Genomic DNA, 12,363 nt, shown 5'->3' on the forward strand with positions numbered 1-12,363 from the left:
AAATGCAAATAAATCACTTGACTTCATCATTATCTCTACAGTGTATAATAAAAAGCATTGATTATCCCTAGAGATGAGCCTGGTTACAGCAAGTTGGGCCGAACCCCGAACCTGATCGCTCAGCTGATGAATCCCACTGCTTGGAAAAATTGGATGCAGCCCTAGGGCTTCACGTAAAATGGGATCCAGTCGATCAGCTTAGGGTCCGGCCCAACGTACTGTAAGACCCCTTATGTCTAATTATCACTCCAATGATAATAATTGGTGTTGTACAGAGCGAGTCATTATTTAGATCAGTCCCTGACTATTGGGATTCGCAGCATCAGTGTTTTTGGGGTGATGGAGGAAACCCTTACAAACAATAGTGCTAACTACTGAGCCACAATGCTTCCTGACTACAATCACTAGGTGTGATATACAGAATCTTAGTATTATACAATGTAACCCACTAAGTGGAAGGAAGGTTCTGCTCCGATCCCAGGGCTCCTCAACTACGATTCTTAGCTCAATGATTGACAACTTTACCTAAAGTACTTAAAATGCATTAACATGAAACCTGAGCTGCACTTAGAGAGGACGGACAACAGGGCCGGACAGATCTCTCAATGAGTAGTTAAAGATTTATTAACAGTTACATTTAAATAAGACCATGAACTCAACTTTATAGGTTTATCTGGGACTAAAAACAAGAATTTCAACATAAGGGAATCAAGGTGGTTCTTAATGCATTTATACCCATCAGATCCCATCGCTGTGGACACTATGCCCCCATTCTCAACCAATAGTGGCACAATGTTGCCGATAATCCCAGCAACACTGCATGGCTATTAGGGGAGAATGGGCATGTGGTTTTCACAGCGTTTGGATAACTATCAATATATGGGAACACACTCTAAGGCTATGTTCACACACAGTATTTTTGGTCAGTATTTTGCAACCAAAACCAGAAGTGGATTGAAACTTACGTACTCGCACCGGGATGTTAATCCCGCTACGAGTATGTATTATCATAGGGACGAACTGACACTGGATCCGCAGCAGATTTCATGGTTCCGGAAGGTACCCTTAAATGGCAGCCAGCACTAAATTTTAACAGAGTACAAACATAGCCTTTCTGCGTTCTCAATCCACTCCTGGTTTTGGTTGCAAAATACTGAGCAAAAATACTGTGTGTGAACATAGCCTAACTCAGATACTAACGCCCCCCCCCCCCCCCCCCCCCCCAAAGTATATCTGTCTCTTCCCGTGCAGACTAGCAGGACACAGTCGTCCACAGATGACATGTCTTTAGGTTAGGTCATAAAAATCAGACCGGTGGGTGTCCGACTCTCAGCAGTTGATTAAAGGGGCCATGGCACTGTAATTAGTTTTGAGGACTCCTCGTTTTGTTAGCATCACTCACACTGTGGCCCCTTAAATCAGCCGACCAGTGGGGGTGCTGGAGTAGGATCCCCAGTAATCCAACATCTTTCTATCTTTAGAACAGGGAGTCAATATTACATATGGCAAAAAAAAAAAACAAAAAAAAAAACTTTGTACATGCGATTTTGAATAATATTTGGAAAGGCAGTCCAGAAACGTACAAATGGTAATGATCTCAGAATATTCTGGAAACCTGAACTCCCACAAGATGTGATTCATCTGGGTCTTACCCCACATGAAGCCTTTTTATAGATGTTATTTTATACTTAGTGACCCCCTTTTAAAACTTGAAGTTTAATAAATCTTTCTAACTTCTCATTGAAAAGTGGGTCCTGTGCAATAGTGTCTCTTCATCCTCAAGTTTCAGGTCATTCAAACCCAGTGGGAAGGGGCATTATTAACCCCCGACTAGATAAATCACACCTAACCCAGGCCACACTGAGGCTTTTTTGCGTTTGGCTGTCCGGGCATGATAGGAATTGTAGATTTGCAACAGTAGGAGGGTTGAAGATTCGCCATCCCTGATATACATTGCTCTTCCGCACAATGAGAGGAGATTAGAGATAGAGAGATAGATGATCAATAGATAGATAGATGATCAATAGTTAGATAGATAAATATATAGATGATATTTTTACTACCTCAGACACAACTTCTTCCAGTAGTTTCTGCAAGGAGCCATTTTCCTTCTTGAGCCTTTCGTTCTCAGACAAGGCAGCCCTCAGCCGCATCTCTAAGCCCTGCATGTATTCCTTTTTCTTCCTCCGGGACTGAAATGCTGACTCGCGGTTTTTGATCATTCTTTGTTGCCGTCGTATCACGTTCATCTATTTGAACAAAATAACAAATAAAGTTATTGGGCTGTAAACTAATGTAAAGAATCAAAGAAAGAGTAACACTTGTCTATTCAGTGCAAAGACACAATAATAACAGAAATGGATGGAAGAAAATGTGAAAATTACACATGCAACAATAGTGAACATTATACAGCACAGGGGTTATCCAATCTTGAAGTTATCCCCCAACTATCTAATCACGAGGGGTCTGACTGATGAGCCTCTTGCAAACTTGAAAATGGGGCCGGAGCCTCCCGATAGAATGCAGCAGCGGGTTGTTTGTATGTGCAGCCAATTCAGTCATTCTTGATGGGAGCTGCCAGATTCGGTTGAGTGCAGTGTTCATGAGTGGAGACCATACAGTGATTGGAAACACGGCTCTCCATTTGAACAGAAGACTCGGGTCCCCAGTAGTAAGATCCCTATGAGCAAATACATACCCATAATCCTGTAAGACACTCCCTTTAAAGGGTTTATCCAGTGTTTAAATGTTTTTTATATATTGCTGCACTCTTGGTAAACATAACAAACATGTTATGCTTACCTTTCCATGCTCCCCCGATGTCCTGATTGTCCTCTCAGGTGTCCCCTGCTGACTGCAGCTCCACTACCTTCAAGACAAATATGACTCGGGAGTGACAGCCAGCTCAGCCAATCACTGGCCACAGCGCTTTAAGAGTGATTGTGATTACAAGCACGGTCCCGGAACTAATTTTGCTCGTAATCCAAGGCAAGACTAAGAGTCTGACAAAGCAATTTTGTGTTTTTTTTTTTTTTTTTTCCTATTATCGATCACAAATGCGAGATTTTACAAACGACCTGAAATCATTCACCATAATACATGGAACGATAGCCGTTAGTTACTCTGGTATACGAACTATTGTAATAACGAACAATGTGTACATATGCCGAAAAGTTTGTGAACGAATAACAAATGATTTTATGGTCAGCTTAAAAGATGCCATCAATGATGCTTGAACTGATTTTTATTAGTCGTTAGATCGTTGTCCACACACACACACAGGAAAATTATCGCTTAAATTTGAAAGAAATGGCTTTTTTCTCACGATAATCTTTCTGTGTAATGTGCCCTAAGTTTACCCTACAAAAGTCTATTACCGCACTATATGCACACAGCAGTACAGGTCAGATAGTATCCTAATGTATTCTACCAATAGACCCCCGAAATGTAACATGAATGGGAGAATCAGACGGGTGGTTCTTTATATCATTCTTCTTTTCCTTGATCTAACATAGGACAAGAAAAAAACCTCACAACCTCCCATCAGAAGTGTATTAAAGAGGACTTCCCGACCCCCAGCTAGATCCCCTTATACTGACCCATCCTGAGTGAGATATCCTGGTCAGAAGCCACTGCAGAGAGGAGTCCGGCTCCATTCATTCTCTATGGACGCCAGACCCATCTCCACAGCGCGCGCCGGCTTCTGACCAGAATATCTCCGTCCCGGGACCGGCTCCGGGAGCGGGACTCGGCGGGATCAGGTCAGTATAAGGGGATCGAGCTGGGGGTCGGGACACAAGGGGTGACAGATCTCCTTTAAGGAACCTGTTTATATTAAAGGAGAAGTCTGGTGAAAATTTTTATAACAGTATTATATTGCCCCTCCAAAAGTTATTATGGGAAATGCACATAAAGTGTTTTTTCCCTGCACTTACTACTGCATCAAGGCTTCACTTCCAGGATAAAATGGTGATGTCACTTCCTGGATAACATGGTGATGTCACGACCCAACTCCCAGAGCTGTGCGGACTGTGGCTGCTGGAGAGGATGATGGCAGCGGGACACTGAGGGACACAGGGCACTGGAGGGACACTGACCATCCCCCCTCCCATCATCCTCTCCAGCAGCCATAGCCCGCACAGCTCTGGGAGTCGGGTCGTGAAATCACAATGTTATCCAGGAAGTGACATCACCATGTTATCCAGGAAGTGACATCACCATATTATCCAAGAAGTGACATCACCATGTTATCCAAGAAGTGACATCACCATGTTATCCAAGAAGTGACATCACCATGTTATCCAGGAAATGAAGCCTTGATGCAGTAGTAAGTGCAGGGAAAAAAAGCTCTTTATAAGCATTCCCCATAATAATTGTATATTGGTGATTTGTATAACTTTTGGGGGGCAGTGCAATACCTTAATAAAATTTTTCACTGGACTTCTCCTTTAAGTCTGGACCCTCCAGGTCGCTCTGATGCATTTTAGCTATATTGCTACAACACAGAGCAGCACATACAAGTAGCACTGAGAAGGCGGTGAATGGCACAACGACCCATTACTAACATACTTGTTGACAGCTGCTCGGGAGAAAACATATACAGTCATAAATGCACAAGGGATTGGGATTGTATCCAGATCATAAGAAGTCAAGAAAGACTGCGTCTGATGGTCGTAAACAGGAAATATTCTGAAACTTTATAGATTAAAAAAATCAAAAACAAGCGCATGATGTCATTTTACGCATGGTCCAGACCGGGCTGAAATCACCTATCTCTGACACACACATACTTTATTGGCCTGCCATGTCCTCCATCCACGAATCTGACTATTTCTATTCACGCTCAAAGCCAAGCAAGGATTTATGAGTCCTAATCCATTCCAGGCGTGATGATCTCAAAAATTCACAAGTTATAACTTCTATCACTATAAATAGAGGAGACGATTTGATGAGTTTCTTAATATAGAGAAAGTCACTGAATTGAACAGGTCAGTGAATTTTACTACCAGCCCTAGATAGGTGATGAGGAAAGTGTTGACAAGGTAAAGTTGATGTTCCCGGTAACAGCAAAAACCCAGAAAAAGAACTTTATTCTTTCACACATCCCGATGCAGAGTGTCCATTGAGTGTTCCTTAAAGTGTACCTGGCACTAAAAATAACTTTTGAAGTCATCAGACATGTGAAAAGTTATTGATCCCAGCAGGTGATACTGCTTAGACCTCATTCTCCCCGGACGGCCATGCAGTCAGTCAATATTCTGAATGTAAGGGTCCTATTATTCTGAACGATTTTTAACGATTAACGACTAACGATAAATGATCGCAAAAGAGATTGTTTATCGTTAACCTGAAATCATTCACCATATTACACAGAACGATAGACGTTACTACGATTGTTGTTGCGATAGTTACTATGATCCTTTACCCCTTCTGATCCCGGCAAAATGATGAACAATGTGCAATTACACTGAACGATTAGTGAACAAATGCGGAACTTGAGCAAACGAATGGAATTACAGAGAACGATTAACGATAATTTTAGGTTCAGATCTAAATCAATGATCAACGACATACGAAGGATTTTCCGATCGTTGCCTGCAAATACACAGAACGATCATCATTTACATTCAAACAATATAACGATTTTTTGCACGATAATAGTCCCTTGTAATAGGGCCCTAAGTCTATGAGAAAATTTTGACAGAATGAGGGGCGGACTGGGGAGAGGATTGTGCTGCTGCATTCTGGCTATACCTTTTGGTCAGAGTGGGTGTCAGCAATGAGGTGATGACAAGTAACAAGTTTGTTTTTTTTACTGGCCGTGCCTATATAACCCCTAAAGTACCCCAAATCTTTCTCCTTTAGGGGCCTTGCACTATAGCACATGCTAGAGCCATCTAGAAGGCAGGAGAGGAGGATTTGGGTTGTCGTACTGTGAAAGCATAAGACACTTGCCTGATTAAGGAACACCATCTTAGTAAAAAAAAACAAAAAAACGTTTTCTAGATTACGTTACTAGGTCACAGCCAGAAATCTTAGGCTCCTTACCTACATCCCTAAATGTGCAATTACAGACAGTAATAGGATCCGTTAGAGTCTATGGGCCAATGCACACGACCGTGGATGCCCTGGTTTCATAGACGCTCTGACAGCCACCATATCATGGAGCTTTTTTGCATCTGGACCTAGTGCAATGGTGAGGACACGTCAGAGGTGTTGACTGGGAAAATATCATGAAACCTAGGTGGTCTTCGGGATCAGCATAATAAAATTAAGACTATTAGTCCATTTATAGAGTACAGTACTATAGCTATGGCAAGACCATCACAGAGCAGAGAGGGTTAACAGTTATGGTCAATAATGGAGACCAGATGTCCAGGCATGGAGGGGTTGCATGACTCACCTAAGAAAAAAAGTTAATATTAGTTCAAGTTGTTTCAGATGTGTTATACATTACTGTTTTTATGTTGTTTTGGTCTTCTTAAATTCTTTCGTGTGTATATTTTGACCTCCTCCTGCTATAGTGCCTGGTGGAGGCAAGGAGGGCAGCGTAACTCTTTGAAGCGTAGAGCTTATATGCTGCCTGCAGGTTTTTTCTTCTTTCATGATCACCTATTGCAGGAACAGAGATAGAAGACAATGCCTTCAACCTAAACCCTGCAGCAATATGGGAAAGTGGCTGTGTCTCATGATCACAGAGAGGAAAAACAGGAAAGGAACGGACATCAATCCAAAAGCAAGACAGAAATGGTTGACCACTACCGTTATTTATGAAACCAACTATAGGGAAAAAAAAAGAAGCTTAAGTGGCAACACAGCAGCAGAAAATGGGCCCTGAGCAGCGATGATGATTGGTGAAGGTTCCTCACGTTCGGCTGGTGAACAACGTAATATGGGACAAAATCCCCCCATGTTGGAAAATACGCTTGCTAGCAGCTCTTTCGTCTCAAAAAAAGGGGTAGAATCCATGCAAATACAGTTAGACAATACACTCTAGGAAAAACAAAGGATGGGGGATGTTGATAGTGAACATGCCCAATCTTATGTTCCCCCGACACCTGCTACTGGGGAAGGAGCCGGCGCACCCTCATACACAAGATAGTTCACTCCGCTAAAATCAGCAGGTTTATCTAATGTTACGCTATGTGTATCGGCATGTTGAAGACATGACATGTAAAAACATATACTGTATGGTATACTCTTAGCAATGGTCCTTTGTAACACTTTTTGGCAAAGAGAAAGAGACCACCGGCAAGATGGAAGGAAACTAAGGGCCCTATTACACGGGACGATTATCGTGCGAAAAATTGTCATATCATTCGAATTTAAGCGATAATCGTTCTGTGTAATTGCAGGCAACGATGGAAAAATCGTTCGTATGTCGTTGATCGTTGATTTAGATCTGACCCTAAAATTATCCTTAATCATTTGGTAATCGTTCGCTGTGATTCCGCATTCGTTCGCTCAAGTTCCGCATTTGTTCACTAATTGTTCAGTGTAATTGCACATTGTTCATGGTTTTGCTGGGATCAGAAGGAATAAACGTTCATAGTAACGACCGCAATAACGATCGTAACTAAAGACCATTGTTCTGTGTAATATGGTGAACGAGTTCAGGTTTACGATAAACAATCTCATTTGCGATCATTTATCATTAGTCGTTCTCGTGAAAATGTCATTCAGGGTGCGTTCACACCTACAGGATCTGCAGCAGATCTGCAGCAGATTTGATGCTGTGTTCAGTTATTTTAATGAAATCTGCTGCAGAAAATCAGCTGCAGATCCTGTAGGTGTGAACGCACCATAAAGGAGTGAATTGTCCCCATGGGACTTTGAAAAACAGTGAGCACAGCTACAGCACGTTGGACAGTCCTATAGACCAGCGCTTCTCAAACCTTTTGTACTGAAGCCTCACCCAACAGAGCAAAGTGATGCCTTGGCCACACCAGACTAACCAAAAAAGGATGCTGGGGCCTCACCATCTATGGTGGAAATCTATACAAAAATAAAAACTATTGCTCTGTATACCCTTCATTAGTCTCCTACACTCTGTAGAATGTTAAAATAAGTACAAAATGAGTCAATGTTCCTAACCCAGATATTGTTGCTACCATAGTCATTTTGTAAAAACTGTCCCCCAGCAGTAACTAGGGGGCGCCTCACTGGTAAAGCCCACCTCATGGTTTCAGAAGCACTGCTATAAGCAATGAATGTAGTGGTGCTGCTCCATTCACTTACTTCACAACTGATCTTTTTTCTTGTGATCGGTGGGGTCCCAGCAGTCAGGCTCCCATAGATTGGCTAGTTATCCTTTATGTTGTGGATAGCGAATAACCCTTATAAATGATCTAGACCAGGGATGTCAAACTCAGGCCCTCCAGCTGTTGCAAAACTACATTTCCCATCATGCCGGGAAAGCCAAGGCTTTAAAGGGGTACTCCAGCGGGGGGGAGCACTTTTGTGCGGGTCCCGCATCGCGTCGCTCCAGTGCCCGGCCGCTTCCGGGTGTCTGACGCGGGCCCGAGACGTGATGTCCGCTCAGCCAACCAGTGAAGGAGGCGGGATCTGAGCAGACTTGAAACGGATCCCACCTCCTTCACTGAGTGGCTGAGCGGACCTGAGACGTCACGTCTCGGTCCCGCGTCAAGACACCCGGAAGCGGCCGGGAACCGGGCACTGGAGTGCCGCGATGCGGGACCCGCCGCTGGAACCGGGGAGGTGAGTGGACGTCTTTTCCCTCAGCCACCTCCTCCCGATCCCAGCACAAAAGTGCCCCACCGCTGGAGTAGCCCTTTAAGCTTTGGCTGTCCAGGCATGATGGGAATTGTAGTTTTGTAACAGCTGAAGGGCCTGAGTTTGACACTTGTGATCTAGATGCCAAACAATGTTTCTTTTATAATAGAAGCAGAATACAGCTAGTGTGTATGAATTTCTAGTGAATTAAAAAAAAAAAAAAAAAAGATAAGACATGTAAAAATTCTACGTTTGAATAGTCTGGCTACCGCTTTACATGTAAAATTAGCATTGAACCCTCTAAACACCATCAGATTCTTCTGAGAAAAGATCTAAAGTGAATGGAAAACTTTAAAAAAAAAAAAAAAAAAAAAAAAAAAAAGGTGTAAAGAAAAAAAGAAAAAAAAAAGTCTCATTAAAATGCTAAAATAACAAACTTTCCCATCTGCTTAGACCTGTAATTCCTCACCATTTATTTTTTTTTTTTTTAACAAATGGCTACGTGGCACCTAACTAGACCTGGAACAAACTAGACACACATCATGTAGCAATGGGCAACATGTCCATCTGTTCTGGTGATGGCTTCATGGCTTCATGGGTGACATGGATAGCAATTTGCCAGATTGGTCACGTGATGTCAATATTTTGATCGGTCGGGGTCTAGAAGTGGAGACCACCACCAACCTATTGAATGATGCAGCAGACAAATTCTATAGAAAGTCTATGGAGCCAGTCTCCTGCAGTGAGAAGAGACATGGGGAGAGAAGCAAGATCGGTGGAGGTCTCAGCATCCAGACCCATGACACATTTTATGGCTGATCATTGTATATACAACTGTAGACTGATATTAAACTACAAGGTCAGGTCACCTATGAAACGTGATACTAAAGAGAGGACACAACACATATCCATCACCTTTTGTTCTCTTCTGTGCTAGGATGGACGTGCACTTTACCAATGTACAGGAAAAAGTGAACAGCACCCCTGGTCTGGAATCTCATTCAGCCGTCAGAACATTACTTTCTACATTTATTCAACTGGCACAGTATGTCGGGTATACCGCCAACTATTTTATGCTTTGTAGTGAGAATATTCTGATGTCTTTTCCATCCTTCAATGCTTAGAATGAATATAAATAGCGTATAGATTTTACACATGGAACGCATTACTAGGCCAAGTCCAAACGCCACATCATAAAACAATGAATATCCAATCCAACTAACTAAATATTCTCCGCACCTACATAAATGCAAGCGATTATATTATGGCTTCAATAAGATCAGGTCCAAACCAATCTCAGCTGCTTTTAGCTTAAAAAAAAAAAAAAAAAAAATCTGGAGTATGGAGGACGGTAAGATCAGCATTCAGTGTCCAATAAGCTATCCTGATGTGACATTAAATGGTGTGGTCCCAAACTTAGGTGACGGCTGGGTTTCCAATGGCTTGGACATTCATGGATCAAGAGAATGGAGGTCACGAGTGAATTGAGCAGTCACACGAAGGTTCGACTGGCACTGACCACCTTCAGCATAAAGAGTTAATAAAACAGCAATGAAGTATTCTGACACTCCATTCACACAGGGAACAAGGGGTCTCCACTCTTTTGATCAATGTGAATAGGAGATAGTTGTAATGTTGGGATAACTTTGTTTTTATTTATTTTTTAGTACACTATTACTGGACCGGCCAACTTGTCTTAGCTTCTTTTAACAGGATTTACAGATAAGCCCCATGGGTATAGGCACAACAGACTAGAACAGATGCGATTCATTTCTATGGGAAAAATTTTTAGGCATGCTGAGTGACCTGGGCAGACATCAGTGTGTGTTAGCTGTAATACCACGGCATGACAGAGGCTGGAGCAGGTATTGGAAAAGAGAAGAGGCATTACTTACAGCTGTACCAATGGGTCCAAAATCACACTTTTTTAGTGATTTTCAAGCTGATTTCAAGGCTTAGGCTGGCCATGTTACACTGATGTTGTCTAATATGCTAATCTCAGCAAGATCGAACAACCGATCATGAATAGTTGGATTTCAGCATACCCAATCTTTTTACTTTATATATATAAAAAAAAACACCAGCAGAAGTTAAGCTGCTGCCAGACACTACCTTTCCCTATGGAATACATATGCAATCTCTGATGACCCTGCATATGTATGAGGAGTTGTGGGGTGTCAAGAATTACAGCTTTGGACTTAATGTGTATGGGCCAACATTAGCAAGAGTCTCTAATACAGATGGTTACTTGCAGGCAGCATTGGGTCAGACAGGGACAGGCAATGGGAAGGAGGGGGCCTAAAGACCTCACAGCTTCTGCTTGATCTCCTTCCACAGAAGATACGCCATTGATTGTAAGGCTACAACTTGGGATACAAGTCGCAGCGGCCTTTTTACCAGTGACAGACAGAAATCTTCCTCCCATACAAGAAGTGACTCTGTACCCACAATCTGCCCACCCCAAACCACTTGTACTTTCAGATAGCTGCTTTTAATCCAAGATTTGTCCTGCGGTCCGTTCGGCAGGTGATGCAGTTATTGTCCTGAAAAACAACTTTTAAACTTGCAGCTCTGTGCCAAACAGCTGTGGCCAAGATTGTGAATGCATTAGGCTGGCACAACCTCTCTGTCCCTCCTCCCCGCCCTCATCATCATTAGGAATGCTCCAGGCAGATTGTCTATTCATCAGCTGTGTGAGCACGGCACATGGGCTGAATTGTTAAGGCACCTGCGCAGTGTTCAGACAAGTGAGGAATAGGAGAATACCTGCCTGGACCATTTCTAATGATGAGAGTGGGGAGGAAGGACAGAGAGGTTGTGCCAGCCTAATGCACGGACACTCTAGGCCACACCAGTTTGGCACAGGGCTGCAAGTTTAAAAGTTGTTTTTTTAAAGGACAATAACTGCATCACCTGCCGAACGGACCCCAGGACAGATCATGGATTAAAGCAGCTATCTGAAGGTACAGGCAGTTTGGGGGGGGGGGTCAGATTGTGGGCACAGTGTCACTTTAACAGCCAAATTACATAATCTGTGAGATTTATCCTGGAGAGGTCTTCTTTAGAAGTAGAAACAGATCTCTGAGAGGGTGGAAGAGGAATAAAAGATATTTATGGGGTAAAGATTTGGAGAGGAGGCAGAAATTTAAATTTTTCAGTTTAAAGTCAATTCACTGAAATGATTTTCGTTGCCAAAAAAAATTAAAAAAATTAGGAAAATGTTCCTAGAACTTACAGTAATACAATGATTTTGATGCCAATGATGACTCATGTAATGTGGTCATTGATCGGGTTGGCCTTTCATATAAAGAGAATGCCGGATGATACTGACATAAAGGAATTTACAGTAAGGGTGTCTTCACACCTACCGGATCCGCAGCAGATCTCACTTCGCAGCGAGATCAGCTGCAGATCCAGTAACAATTCACCCCTATGATAGCACATACTCGCAGCGGGATTGACATCCCGCTGTGAATATGTGCTTTAACCCCCCGCTGTCCGCAGCCCCGCCGCTGCATCAGCCCATCCACGGCCGCATCCAGCAGCCCGCATCCCCGGCCGCATCCCCCCGATCCCCGGTCGCATACTGCAGCCCGCCGCCGAGAGCATATAGAACCTGCTCGGCGGCGT

General features: G+C 43.0%; 1 protein-coding gene across 1 annotated transcript in view; it reads right to left on the minus strand.

Annotated features, from left to right (window-relative positions):
* ATF6 (activating transcription factor 6) overlaps positions 1 to 12,363 on the minus strand; it is an 82,858-nt gene that overhangs the window by 38,426 nt on the left and 32,069 nt on the right. Inside the window, 1 exon segment of the mRNA XM_069967413.1 lies at positions 2,064 to 2,249. Coding sequence (XP_069823514.1) covers positions 2,064 to 2,249 — 186 coding nt within the window.

The sequence above is a fragment of the Dendropsophus ebraccatus genome, chromosome 4, assembly GCF_027789765.1.
Source record: "Dendropsophus ebraccatus isolate aDenEbr1 chromosome 4, aDenEbr1.pat, whole genome shotgun sequence".
Taxonomy (NCBI): Eukaryota; Metazoa; Chordata; class Amphibia; order Anura; family Hylidae; genus Dendropsophus; species Dendropsophus ebraccatus.